The sequence below is a fragment of the Lithobates pipiens genome, unplaced genomic scaffold (assembly GCF_037356315.1).
Source record: "Lithobates pipiens isolate NorthernLeopardFrog02 unplaced genomic scaffold, aLitPip1_a1.2 Scaffold_10, whole genome shotgun sequence".
Taxonomy (NCBI): Eukaryota; Metazoa; Chordata; class Amphibia; order Anura; family Ranidae; genus Lithobates; species Lithobates pipiens.
The window spans coordinates 27,587,829-27,602,181 of record NW_027507686.1 but is presented as its reverse complement, the minus strand read 5'-3'; the positions used below and the strand labels follow the sequence as shown (position 1 = coordinate 27,602,181).

The 14,353-nt window shown below is 44.3% G+C and overlaps 1 protein-coding gene across 5 annotated transcripts in view; it reads left to right on the top strand.

Annotated features, from left to right (window-relative positions):
• Positions 1–14,353, top strand: part of GSE1 (Gse1 coiled-coil protein) — a 522,272-nt gene that overhangs the window by 501,868 nt on the left and 6,051 nt on the right. For 4 of the 5 annotated variants that reach the window (XM_077453275.1, XM_077453292.1, XM_077453301.1 and 1 more), the window contains 8 exons: positions 323–379; positions 1,867–2,195; positions 3,593–3,929; positions 5,182–5,795; positions 8,598–8,710; positions 10,178–10,448; positions 11,849–11,977; positions 13,023–13,637. In XM_077453275.1, the coding sequence (XP_077309401.1) occupies positions 323–379; positions 1,867–2,195; positions 3,593–3,929; positions 5,182–5,795; positions 8,598–8,710; positions 10,178–10,448; positions 11,849–11,977; positions 13,023–13,637 (2,465 nt within the window). The remainder of the gene's footprint in view (positions 1–322; positions 380–1,866; positions 2,196–3,592; positions 3,930–5,181; positions 5,796–8,597; positions 8,711–10,177; positions 10,449–11,848; positions 11,978–13,022; positions 13,638–14,353) is intronic. The other variant, XM_077453284.1, reaches the window with a different exon arrangement.

Below are 14,353 nucleotides of genomic sequence, written 5' to 3'. Positions count from 1 at the left end.
ATTGTTAGTGTTTATTACCCCAACATTTTATATTCCCGATATGTCTGCTGTACCATGTACTTGTATGAGAAAGTATCCTGTTCTCTTTGTATTGCTTCATTTTGTGTGAAATCCCCAGTGTTTCTGCCAGTCCCTCTGCTTTCCTATTAAAAACTGACCACACTAAGCAGGATGAGAACACACCATGGTCAGTTATCTAGCTCTGCTGGGAGCCGGCCTGTTCTCCTCCCAATGATCAGACTTATCCTGACACGCCCCCCCCCCCCCCCCTGCACAGCCATTCACTGCAATGCTCAGTGTGCTGTTTCTTCTCCTCCCCCAGCTCTTATGCAGCTGAGAACAGAGGGAATGTGATCACTTATAGAAAAGGGAAAAAAAGGTAATTATAATTTTTTTTTTTTTTTTATATCTATATATGCAAATGTCTTGCTTTTTTTTTTTTTAACTGCATTGTTTTACTAGGTGAGGGTTTACAATCACTTTTACATGCAGCTTTGTTGTGAAAGACTGTCTCCTAGATCAAGCTGATTTGCTTTAGCAAGTCTGCTCACATATATCAAAAATCTCCAGAAGAGGAAGGGGGATTTGTTGGGGAGGGGGGTATTGGGGGCTGGGGCAGCTACCGGCCTTTATCAACCTTTTTGGAACCCTTAAATTGGCTTTCTGATCTCAGGGATCCCCTGCTAAAAATGAATGAATTACACCATTATGGATAGCTAAGAAGATCAATGGTGTCAGTGGGAACTTATCTGAGAGGTAGAAATTAATTTCTCAAGGAACCCCTAGCAACCTCCCTGGAGGAACCCTGGTCTATACTGTTTGAGAAAGAGAACGTCTACGCAATACCCACTTCCAGAATTCTCAGTATTTTCGTAGGATTCTTGGTGGGGAGGGCAGTAGTGTATTTGGGTTTTGTGCTGCCCTAGGCCTGACTAAACTCATGCACCCCTAATTTAAATATGACCCACCCCTTCTTGTCAAGGCCACACCCCTTTCTGTTTAAGACCCGTCCTGAAATTTTCGAGTGGGGACACAGTTCTGAGAGCCTGTGGGGGGGGGGCGCGGCCCAATGGATTCCCTCAATTTGCATAGATTTCCTCTAACTTCCTGTTTGGCTATGGGGCAGGAAGTGAAGGGAAATCTCTGCAATGGGAGTGGGATGGTAAAAAATAAACTGACAGGGGCTGTAACCCTCCCTTACTCTTTCCAAAATGGGGGGGGGGGGGGAGGGGAGGGAAAGTTTCGCCCATAGTTCTACTTTAAGCACAAATTTCTGATCATTTTATGGAGAGGACTAAGAAGATATAACCAATGGTGCAGCAGATAAAAAAGAAATATATATATATATATATATATATATATATATATATATATATATATATATATCTCTATTACACTCTCTCTATATCTAGATAATCATCTATATATCTCTGACAGTGAAAAAGGTTGGTCCAAGATGATAGGACAGTCAAAATTAGAAGCGCACACAGTTGCGGATTGCTGGCCGCTCGCATACTGGAAGCAGTGCCTAATTTGCCTCTCTATCCAGTCTGCCCCATAAGACTGGTGCTACACTAATAATGCAAGCCAGAGGGGACTCTTTCCGTGCTGCCGCAGGCCTGGGCCTTGTCAGCCTAGGCCAGGATACAGCGTTGGGTGAGGGGATAGCACCGCATCAAGATATGCCCTTTTGCAGAGTACTTCCACTACTAGCAGAAAGGGAGGTAGAGGGTTGGTACATTGGGCGTGCTTTAAGCCACGGTAGAGGATTTTTTACAAACTTTCCTAACTTGTACCAGATCAGAAACCACTGCATTGCTCAAAAAGTGAAATGTTTTTGTTTTTTGTTTTTTTTTTCCCCTCCAGACTTCAAATGGATGAAGAGCTCCGGCAGCGGGAGAGGGAACGAGAGCGAGAACGAGAAAAAGAAAGGGAAGCCGACCGTGAGCGGGAAAAAGAGAGAGAGCGGGAGAGGGAGAGAGAACGAGAGCGGGAGAAGAAAGAGCGGGAAAGGGAGAAGGAGCGAGAGAGGGAGCAGGAACTGGAAAGGCAACGCGAGAGGGCGAGAGAGAAAGAGGCCGCCCTCATGAAGAACCTGGAGAGCCAGTTCTTGGTAGAGTCTGAACTCCACCCCATGCGGAGTCACCAGGAAGAACGGGTGAAAGCCGCAGAGCAACCCCCTCCCAGCAGAACCGGTAAACGTTCTTCACATATCCGTCTTTTGCCAGAACAGGACATGAGCCTAAAACTCTTTTGTTAAATACGCTAAATGTTGCTTTACAAAAAAAAAAGGGGGGTCCATTATGTTTTTAGCACAATGTGTCTCGGCATCCCATTTTTTTATTTTATTTTTTTCAATGGGTTGTCTTCACCCAATGCACATTAGCATACAGCATAACGTACATTAACCACGTGACCTCCAGAAGACTTAACCCCCCTTCCCCCATGACCAGGCATTTTTTTCAATATGGCACTGCGTTTCTTTGACAGTTGCGTGGTCGTGCGACACTATACCTAAATAAAATGTATGCCTTTTTTCCCCACAAATAGAGCTTTCTTTTGGTGGTATTTGATCACCTCTGTGTTTGTTTGTTTTTTTTGTTTGTTTTTTTTTTTTGCGCTATAAACAAAAGACTGACCATTTTTGAAAAAAAAAAACTTTTTTTTTTTATTTATTTTTTTACTTTTTTTAAATAGAAAATAGCCAATAACAAATGTCTTCATCAATTTAGGTCAATGTGTATTCTGCTACATATTTTTGGTAAAAAATAAAAATAAAAAAATCCCAATAGGCGTATACTGATTGGTTTGTGCAAAAGTTATAGCGTCAACAAACCAATGAGGTGTGTGTGTGTGTGTGTGTGTGTATATATATATATATATATATATATATATATATATATATATAATATATATTTTTTTTTTTTTCAATAGTAACGGCGGCAATCAATGACTTGCAGGGCTGTGATATTGCAGCAGACATACTGACCTTTTTTGACACTTTTTGAGGGACCAGTGACACTAATACAGTGATCAGTGCTAAAAATATGCACTGTCACTGTACTAATGACACTGGCTGGGAAGGGGTTAACATCAGGGGGCGATCAAAGGGTTAACTGTGTGCCTAGCCAGTGTTTTTTCCTATACTGTGTGAGGTGGTTTTCCTAGGGGAAGAGATGGAATTTATTCCTTGCTTTGCGGGAACACAAACACCACTTCTTCCCTCCTGTCAGAATGGCTTATCTGCCTTGTTTACATAGGAAGGTCGCAGTTCTGTCTTTCTGCCTGATGATCGGCGGGTGCCGGAGGACACGGCGTACCCTTCAACTGCCGATAGTAGTGAGCCAACATGCAAGTGTGCCCTCTACCCGGAAGTGTCGGATTGCGCATATATACACGTGTTTGGGGCACAGGTGTCACCTTGTCGCAGTAAAACTGCTATAGGGCGGACTCCAACTAACTTCATGTTAATGGCCATTGTTATGGAATGACCACAAAGCTCATGTAGATGTGATAGTCTGCAAATTTTTGACCACATGGTGTATCATTTAGAAATTTAATCCAGGTCCTTCTTTTTTCTTTTTGCCTGCAGAGAAGTTAAAAGAACCTTCCTTACAGACCGCAAAGCCAATACAACACTCGTTACACCAACCGCCACCGCCGCCCCCTACGCACCACTCGGTCCCCAGCCTGATCTCCGCCCACGCTGCTTTTCCCCCACCCAACACGGCGGCGGCCGCCGCTCTCCTGGCTCAGAGGACGCAGGAGGAGGAGAAGTGGCTGGCTCGTCAAAGACGTCTGAGGCAAGAGAAGGAGGACCGCCAATACCAGGTGTCTGAATTTCGGCAGCAGGTGTTGGAGCAGCAGCTGGACATGAGCGGCCGTCCTATTAACCCATCGGAACCGGAGCTTAGGCCGGAAAACCTTAGGTTAGTCGTTGGTACTATCCAAAGCTCTGCGTAGACCACCTGCGCTACTAAAGTCGTTCTAAACCCAAAAGCAAAAATGTAATATGTTGTAGCTTACCAATCATTAGATGATGTGTTTTAGTTTTTGTTTTGTTTTTCTTTTTTGTTTTGTTTTTTAAATACCTTTTTTTTTTTTTTTTTCACCTGTGATCCTGCCAGTAACACACATCTGTCCTAAAGTGACAACACTCCCTTCTTGTACTGTATCTATGGAGTGTGCCCCTAGAACAGAAAGTGTTAGCTCTACAAAAAAAAAACCTTCCATGATAAAATGTTGCAGAGACAGAATTGTGTTTTACCTTTTAGGCCCCTTTCACAGAGAGCGGAATCTGTCCAAGGGGATCCAATCCACCGGACGGATGGTGAACGTATCCCTATCTGTCTGTTTTATTATTTCCTCATCTGGTTGAATGCTCTTGGCCTATAACAGTGGTCTCCAAACTGCTGTTCATGGGCCAGACGCAACCCTTTGCTTGCCAATATCCAGCCCTTGGGGCCCTATTCTTCCCACTGATGACCAACAGTGGGGCATAATTTCTTCCTATCGACACTAACAATGGGGCCATATTCCTCCTCCCACTGACCACCAAGGATGGGGCACTATTCCTCCTCCCACTGACCACCAAGGATGGGGCACTATTCCTCCTCCCACTGACCACCAAGGATGGGGCACTATTCCTCCTCCCACTGACCACCAAGCTTGAGGCTTCATTTGCTCCCACTTGTGACAGTCCTTTTTCAACTCCCTCTGGTCACATTCTGCCCCCCCCCGAAGTCCAAAGGTCAGTGAACTGGCCCTATGTTTAGAAAGTTTGTTTTAAAAGTTTTGGCCTCTAGTGTTGTCTATTTTCTCCATTGGTCGCAACTTTCTCTTCTGGCCCAATATTCTTTTCGCTCCTAGTATCAAATGTTGGGGAATGTTACCAGCACCCTGCAAAAGGCAACTGACCTATTGCATCTACTACAAACATGGGTATTCATGACATTTTGTGCAAATGTTGAGACATTCACAAAGCAAAATTTTCGCACTTAGATCTTGATATACCTTTTTAATTTTATTCCACTTGGGGTTCCCTTGCTGAAATCTGGGCCATTTCCCAAACCCTGGTTTAACCCACACAAGCTCTACCTTGTACTTACAAACTTTTAGGACGTCGGCTATAGTCAACCGGTTTGATCAATGCTTACATGCTTTTTTTTTTTTTCCCTTCAGTTCATGTAGGGTTATAAGCAACCGCAATGAGGGCTGCGTCCGAGAGCCCCTACAACATTTTGGAGGCCCTCCACCGCTTATTTCTCCCAAACCGCAACAGCCAACGACCACTTCATTATGGAACCCTGTGTCACTGATGGAGACCACAACAGAGCCACGACGCACCCAAGAGCCCGCCACTGTCCATAACCACGCCACCGCTATGTACGAACATAACAGACAAACTGTTGCCTCGATCAAAATAGAGCGACCATTTTCTTTTGAGAAGCAACAGGATGAGGAGGAGTTGGCACATAGGAGACGGGAAATGGAGAAGTACCAGCCCATTCGGGATTCCTCCACATTGGAGCACACTGGTTATTCCCACGCCCCTTTCCTTGCCGAGCTTGAAAAGTCAACGCAGACTTTCCTAAACCAGCAGCGGAGTTCCCTCCAGCAAGCTGGACAGACTATGGAGATCACGCTGCTACACAAGCCAAGCACGGCGCTCAGAGCACCGCCACCCAGGACGCGAGAGCCCATGTATATCTACGATGAGTTTTTGCAGCAGCACCGCAGGCTGGTCAGTAAGCTGGACCTGGAGGAACGCAGGAGGAAAGAGGCCCGGGAGAAGGGTAAGACGCCTATGAGTTGCAGAGATTTACTAAACTTTGGGAGCAGTTTTTTTTTCTTTTTACGTTAAGAGAAAGTAGTAGAGGAAATCTTAATTTAAAAACATGTTTGAATGATTGCTGCAGGCTATGGGCAGAGATGGTGCCTGTGCCCTTACCCCTCTTTAGACAAGCAGAGATTTGGGGGGCAGATTTGATGATGCAGCCATAAAACGGAACAAAATATTACAGCGCACACATGCAAAAAATGACATTTATCTCCTGCAAGGCTATTTAAAACATCTGAACATTTTCAAAAAATATGGGGATTTGGTCATATCATATTGCTATATGGTGCTTAAAGTGGTTGTAAACCCAATAAAAAAAAACTAAAAAAAAAAACCTGCTAGACAAAAGCATAATGAGCTAGTATGCATCGCATACTAGCTCATTATGTATTACTTACCTGAGATCAAAGCCCCCGCAGCGGTCTTCATTCACCGCTCAGATCGGCGACATCGCTCTTGGAGTTACTTCTGGGTATCGCGGGCTCCTGCGCTGTGATTGGCCTGAGCCGCGATGACGTCACTTGCACGGGTGCGGCCGGTAACTGCACAGTCTAACTGAAGCAACGGCACGTATGTGCACATGTGCCGATGACGTCAGCATGTGCAAATACTAAACCTTTCAGGTTTAGGAGATATCCAGGGTAGCTACAGGTAAGTCTCTTATTATAGGCTTACCTGTAGCAAAAAGTGTGTTGTAAGGGTTTACAACCACTTTAAGCCCACTTACTGCATAAAAGTACCCCATTATTAGTGGGTCCTACACTATCCAGAGAATGGAAGATCCTGCTTCTCAGAACCATAGGAGAAATGCACTTCTCTATATGGGAGAACTAAAGGACTCCTATAATGCAGGTGGACACTGAGAGGCAATGAGGGAGTGTTGTGGGATGTTCAGGTGTTTTAAAAAGCCTTGCAGGAGTCCGTCATTTTTGCATGTGTGCGCTGTAATATTTTAGTTTTTTTACCCCTCTTTAGTCGCATCCTGTTTTGCCTTCTGGCAGTGATGCACTGGAACAAAGTCGAGAGATGATATTTTAGGCTCCAAACATAACACCCTATGTAAGAAAAAAATAACACAACTGCACTGAGCTGGGCCAGATTTTAATGCACCCCGTAGATTCTGTGTTTAGCTCTTAATTGGTTCATATAAAGTGGTTGTACACCCAGTGAAGTGACTGGCCCCAGATAATGCAGAGATTAAACAAATCCTCCTACGCAAGTTGTACCTGTCTATCTGCAGTCTTTTCTCCTCTACAGCCACCTAAAGCACACATTTTTGCACAGCATCTCTGAGCTCTAGAAGGCAGAGTGATTCATGGAGATAGCGGAGGAGAAAAAAAGGGCAGATCGAAACCACGTTAGGTGCTTTGGCTTAAGGCTAGTTCACACTATAGAAGGTTATGCTTTGCTCAGTTTTCATTCCAGAGGTTAACAACTTTAACCGCTTGCCGACCGCCGCATGTACATTTACGTCGGCGGAATGGCACGGCTGGGCAAATGGGCGTACAGGTACGACCCTTTGAATTTGCCGCCATGTGGTCACGTGCGCACCACCCTGCCGGGAGCTCTGTGGGTAGGATCGCGGGTCCCGCGGACTTGATTACCGTGGGGATACCCGCGATCTTAAGGAGCTGAACAGGGAGATACTATTGTAAACAAGCATCTCCCTGTTCTGCCTCGTGACACTGTCACTGATCACAGCTCCCTGTGATCGGGAGCAGTGATGTCACATACAGCCCCTCCCCCTAAGAGTTATAATCACTCCCCAGGACACATTTGACACCTTCCTAACCAGCTAATGGTTAACTCCTTCACTGCCCGTGTCATATTTACAATAATCAGTGCAATTTTATAGCACTGATCGCTGTAAAAATTACAGTCCCAAAAATGTGTCAAAATTGTCTGATGTGTCTGCCATAATGTATATTTTTTTTTTTTTTGGGGGATATTTATTATAGCAAAAAGTAAAAAAATTGTTCCCCCCCAAATTGTCCTATTTTTGTTTATAGCACAAAAAATAAAAAACGCAGAGGTGATCAAATACCACCAAAAAGCTCTGGGGGGGGGGGGAAAAGGACATAAATTTTGTCTGGGAGCCACGTCGCCAGACCTGCGCAATTGTCAAAGCGACGCAGTGCCGAATCGCAAAATATGCTAAGGTCTTTGGCCAGCAAAATGGTCCGGGGCTTAAGTGGTTAAAGCCCCACTCCGGGGCTGCTGTTAAACCAGCCCATGCTGTGGGGTTTCCCCTGCACTGTATGGGTTAGGTGATGCTCAGTTGGCTAGTGGCAATGTAATAAGCACCCTTTTCTTTGTTTCCTTCTGGCAGCTACCATTGTCAAAGGCTGGATTCACACCTAATGCATTTTTAGTGCTTTTTGCATTTTGCAGATTTGCACTACAGAACGTGATCCATAGGAAACCATGGTGAATGGACTGTAGTGCAAATCTTCAAAATGCAAAAAGCACCAAAAATGCATAGGTGTGAATCCAGCCTAATTCCCCCAGGATATGGGCAGGTCCACACTGTTCTTGCGTGCAATGCAAACCTGCTAATTTGCATGGCTAAAACTTTAACAGCAATCCAGTGGGGCGTTAAATGGATTACTTCCAAATAGAACAATATTTATTTATTTCTACCTCAGATACAATGTACACTCTAATTAGAGTGCCTACTCATCTCTTAAGACTTTGCGTTCCAGTAAACATGACTCATTCTGGAGTTTTACGAATTCCTAACCTGTGTTCTCCTGTTTAGGTTATTACTATGACCTAGATGACTCGTACGATGAAAGTGATGAGGAGGAAGTCCGAGCGCACCTCCGGCGAGTGGCTGAGCAGCCCCCACTCAAGCTGGATACGTCCTCTGAGGTATGGGACAGGGCACCCCGGTTGGCATTGTGGAGCTGACCCTGTGCACCCAAAGTAATTGTGGAAATCCTTTTGGTGTGCAGAAGCTGCCAACCCAATATTTCATTTAACATTTATATTCTCCATTATCTACACTACTGCCATCATTTTGGATGAAGGCTCTGATATTAAATATTAAAACTTCAGGAGCTATTAATCCACTTTTTTCAAGCAATATAATCTGGCAGGGATTCTAACCATTCTCTGTGCCATAAAAGAAAAAAATGTGGCTTTAGGTACGCTTTGAAGGAACCCTTTCCTGAGACATGGAGACTTCCATTGCTACTTCATGTCCTACAAAGGATAGTTTCTTGACATGCTTGTGTACATACGTTGTGTCCCTTGGCTGGCACAACCATGCATAAGGTCTCTCTTCTCCCAGGTGGATGGGTGCAGCTAAGTGTGGAATGTTCCCTTCCAACAAAACTCACCCCATTTTCTGGTTCCCCTTTTCCTAATTTTGGGCTTGTGTCCTTTTTTATGGGGCCAGTTTTAGACTTTGCCAGAGTGACCTTGGGGTACTTGGTTATCCTTGGAACTCCGTATGCACTCTTGAAAAAGTCGCCGACGTTCAAGAAATATGTCGCATAAAAACGATCAAATGCAGGATAATCTGCTGGTTTTGATACATAACTGTGCAAGGATATTTTTCTTTGACTTCTTGCAATAACAAATATTGAGAAACCTTTTTATTCCTGTTACTGATTCGTCTGTGAATATCATAAATATCCATATATTATCCTTTTATATTATGGGTGATGTCTACATAAACTTTGTACATAGGCACAATGGGGATGATATACTAAAGGCAAATAGACTGAACTTTGGAAGTTCGGTTGCTCCAGAGTAAATGAGGTGAAGCTCTGCTGACTTCCAACATCCAACCACCTGCAAGCAAAAAAAAAAAAAATATATATATATATAATTTGCAAAGTGGTGAAGCTTTACCCCATTTACTAAGCTCTGGAGCAACTACACTTGCAAGTGCAGTATATTTGCCTTTAGAAAATTTACTTGTTCCAGGTCATTGACTCAAATCCTATTGAATCCAGTTGATTAGTGTACTGGCCAGACAACTGGCACCTTGAGATGGGGATTGGTGAAGGAAGCCCTCCTTGGGTGTCTCAGGAAAGATTTGCTTTAACCAAAAATGGTCTAGCTTGGCTACCTACTTCCTAAATGTCGTCTCATTTTTCTGAACCCACGTTGATAACGGAGCTTTGTCTTGTACATTTAAAAAAAAAAATTGTAACTACTTGGTTTCCCAACCCGTGTGTGTGTGTGTGTGTGTGTGTGTTTGGTTGTTGGTTGTTTGGTGGTTGTTTTGTTTTTTGTGACACTTATGTTGCACACACAGTTGGCATATACAAAGCTTTGTGATCGATCAGCCTATAATTGTTTTTTCTCAATTTTGTTTCAATGTGGCAGAAGTTGGAGTTCCTCCAGATATTTGGCCTCACAACCCAACAAGAAAAGGAGCGCCTCCTGCAGCAGAAGCGGAGGAAGCGAAGGCGGATGTTGCGGGAAAGGAGTCAGTCTCCTCCCACGATACAAATCAAGCGACAGACGCCGTCCCCGCATTCTCCCCTCTCCACCAGATTCAGCCCAGATGAGCTCAACAACAGCCCCAATCTGGAGGAGAAGAAGAAATTTCTCACGTTCTTCGACCTGTCACATGTTAGTGCAGAGAAGAGGAGAGGTGAGACGTTTCTCATGGTAACGTGTACAGTACAGCAGCCTTTTTGAACCAGGGTGCTTTGAGGGTTCTTCAGGGGTGCCTTGGCAAAATGCGTAAAATGTACCCAAAATTGTATACAAGCCATTGGGTGGATCAGCCTACCTTTTTAGTTACACAGACACAGGTTTTCATTGTGCACCATTACAACCTTGCAGCCGCTGGCGTCCTAACAACCAATGACATCAGTTGATAAGGAGGATGTCAGAAGCCTGCATAGCATTCTTGTTTGCCTCTCCCCCTCTGTCAGCCCAGGGAGTGATGGAGAAAAATTGAGGAAGATGAGAAACATTGGAATACTAGTCAGTACCAGTTTGCAAAAGTGTATTTGCTTTGCAAGAATAAATCACCTCTAAAGCCCCATACACACTATCAGATTTTCTGCTGATTTTTTTTTTTCCTTCAGATTTACCAAAACCATATGAGAACAAAAACTTTAGGAGTTTCAATTTGTATGTAATCAGGCAGGCCCTTACACTACATGGTTTTGGTAAATCTGAATACAAAATTCAGCAGAAAATTGAGCTTAACATTGGGTGTCCTATGTGTGTGGATGTTGCTACATTATGTAAAACTATTAAAATAGTTTTTACATTTTAGAATGGGGTGCCTTGAGATTGTTCATAATTTTAAAGGGTGACTTGACTGAAAAAAGGTTGAGAAATGCTGCTCTACGGAATATGAGAGCATGGATTTTAAAGGGAACGCCCATGCCGAAAAAATAACAGCGTGCAGTTCGCTCCAAAATCTCTTGCCTTGTTCGAGCACCCAGCAGGTCAGGAAAAGGTAGGGAACTGTACCGGGCCGCATGCCCTCAACATGGGTGCTTTGGGGTAGGGGGACCCTGCACCCCACCCACACCAAAGCATCTTGTCCCCATGTTGATGAGGACAAGGGCCTCTTCCCGACAACCCTGGCTGTTGGTTGCCGGGGTCTGCAGGCGGGGAGCTTATCGGAATCAGGAAGCCCCCTTTAACAAGGGAGGGGGGGGGCCCAGATTCTGGTCCTCCACAATATGTAAATAAGTATGGGGACAATCATACCCCTACCCATTCACCTGAAAAAGTGGCAAAAATAAAACACAGCACACAGGGTGTTAAAGTAATTTATTAAGGCAGCTCCGGCGTCTCTTACGACTTCTGCTTTAAAGACCTGCTAATATTTTGGCTGCTCTCTAAATTGGCCCGTGTGTGTCGGTGTGTCATTAGAACCTTGGATTGTAAGCTGCTTGAGGGCAGTAACTGATGTGAATGTATATGTAAAGTGCTGCTTAAGGTTCCGGCTCTATACAAATGCTAATAATAATGATTATTCTACCCTTTTGGTAAGATGTTGCTTTTAACACATTGTCTTCATTACCACAGACAAGGAAAAACTGGTGGAAATGCTTGAGGCAATTAAGCAGAAGAATGCAGCACCTGAGGCAATAAAGAACCAACCGCCAGCCCAGACTCGGACCAGCCCACCTCCCCCGCTTCCTCCTCCCCCCTCAGGTGAGTCATGTAACCACCTTGCCGAAAAGATGAATGGCTGCCTAGTTTGATTGTAGTCTAGGAGTCAAATTTACTTGCCTGCCATCAGTAGGTAGAAAACTGCTAAATTTGCTCAAATCCGTGAAGCATAAAATGGCTGACCAAGTATGGGAAGGACATTTTATTTTTTTATTTTTTTATCATAACAAAGTTGCTTTACTTTAAAGAGGAACTCTACTGTATTATTGTAATATTTACCAATAAGTAGCTATTCATGCAATCATCCATTTTTTTTTTTTTTTCTTGCTGCGCTACTTTTTTTTTTTTTTTTTGAGCTATTACAGATATGTGAAAATACTCCCTCTAGTGGCCATTTGTGTACTCAGGCAGTGCAGGGAGCAGGATAAGCTGCTGAGGTTACAGGTTATGCCACAGGCTGCTGTTGTCTTGGACAAGTCTGAGCAGAAGCTTAAGTTTGCATTAAGAGGAGGAACATTGAAGCATAATCACAATGTGGCAACACTAAGTAGGATCAAAGTTTCACTGATGACTTTAAAAAGACTAAAGCAGTTTTTCATGGGGCCATTCACACCTCTCTGCTTCCAGTGCATTGCATTGATGTATGCACAATAAAGCACTGCATTAAGGCAACTCATTGAAATGTGTGGGCTGCCAGCATACAAGAATGGGAAAAGAATCTTGGACCTGTAGCATTCCCCCCCCTCGTGCAGCAGACAACACGTAGTGCACGCCTTCACCTTGTGGTGGACTGCAACACGTGGGCATTGGGTTAATGTATTTTTAAGTGTTATTGATGGTGAGTTGCATCATTAATGCACTAATGCATGTTACCTGTGTTAACCTAAATGGTGACAATGCGCTCATTTTTTGTGTGCACTCACTATGCACTGCATTGGAGCGGTACCAATGGGTCCTGACCAACTTGGGCTTGACTTTTTATATCATATGCAAATTCCAATAAGTATTCTGCTTTGTGACTATAGAAATGTTTGACTTGCCCATATTTTAAGGTCTGAAAAGAGACATGCTTGCTTACCTTTTTAAGGTCCGGCCCCTGAGGACCAGCTACCTGCTCCGCCCTCAACACATCCTGATCCACCAGCTCCAGTGGCCTCTACTTCTTCTTGCACTGTTTCTGTCCCAGAAACCATAAAGCCTCTGGAACCCCTTCGTCTAGAACCGCATAATGTAGATCATCGCAAACTCCTGGAATCATCCAGGGTCCCACCCCTGCAGCAGCTTCCAGTCCTGGAATCATCCAGGGTCCCACCCCTGCAGCAGCTTCCAGTCCTGGAATCCACCAGGGTCCCGCCCCTGCAGCAGCTTCCAGTCCTGGAATCCACCAGGGTCCCGCCCCTGCAGCAGCTTCCAGTCCTGGAGTCCACCAGGGTCCCGCCCCTGCAGCTTCCAGTCCAACCCCCAGTGACCAACGCACCAAGCGCCGACAAAATCAGGCAGGTCGAGGCCCCGCCTGCTAAAAAGAGCTTGAGCATTCTGAACTTTGTGCGAGGACACGCACCCAAGGAAAACCCAGTGCAGCCTTCCCAAAGCATGAACGGGAGGAACAAGTCATGGGAACCCTTCCTGGCTGAGGAATTTGCACACCAGTTTCACGAATCGGTCTTACAGTCCACACAGAAGGCCCTGCAGAAGCACAAAGGTAAGACTACATGGTAAAGAATTAAAGCTTTTGTGGGTCCCTAGCTCCATACAAACTGGTCCCCATTGAAGACAAAACCTTAAAGTAGAACTATGGGCACATTTTTTTTATTTTTTTGGATAGAGTAAGGAAGGGTAATAACCCCTGTCAGATTTTTTTTCCTTTTTTTTTTTTTTTCTTTTCGTCATCTGTGTCCCATTGCTGAGATTTTCCTTCACTTCCTGTCCTATAGCCAAGCAGGAAGTGAGAGGAAATCCTTGAAAATGAAATGTTCCCATTGAAAGATTTCCCCACCTAATAACTCTTTTAGGGACAACCCAAAATATGGGATTTTCTTTTAACCTTCACTTTCAGTAACGGTAAACATGACAAATGGACAGGGTGAACGGGAACACGGGCAGCAATAAAAATTGACAGGGATTCTAATCCCCCCCGCTACTCCATCCAAAGCAAAAAAAAGTTGCCTTTTAGTTACACGTTAAGACACATTAATCTACATTTTTAACTTTTATATGTTTTTTATATATAGAAGCAGTTTAAAGTGGCCCTATCAGTAACTTTACAAGTCTTCAGGAATAGGTTCCTAAAGTTCCAACTTTTTATCATTTAAAAAGCTGTCTGTGATCTCCAGTCAGTAATTTTGGCTAGGCTGAGATGATGTCATCAGTCTGCTGCAGGCAGGAAGAAGCATTTCCTCATTCTCCCCTCCCCCAGTC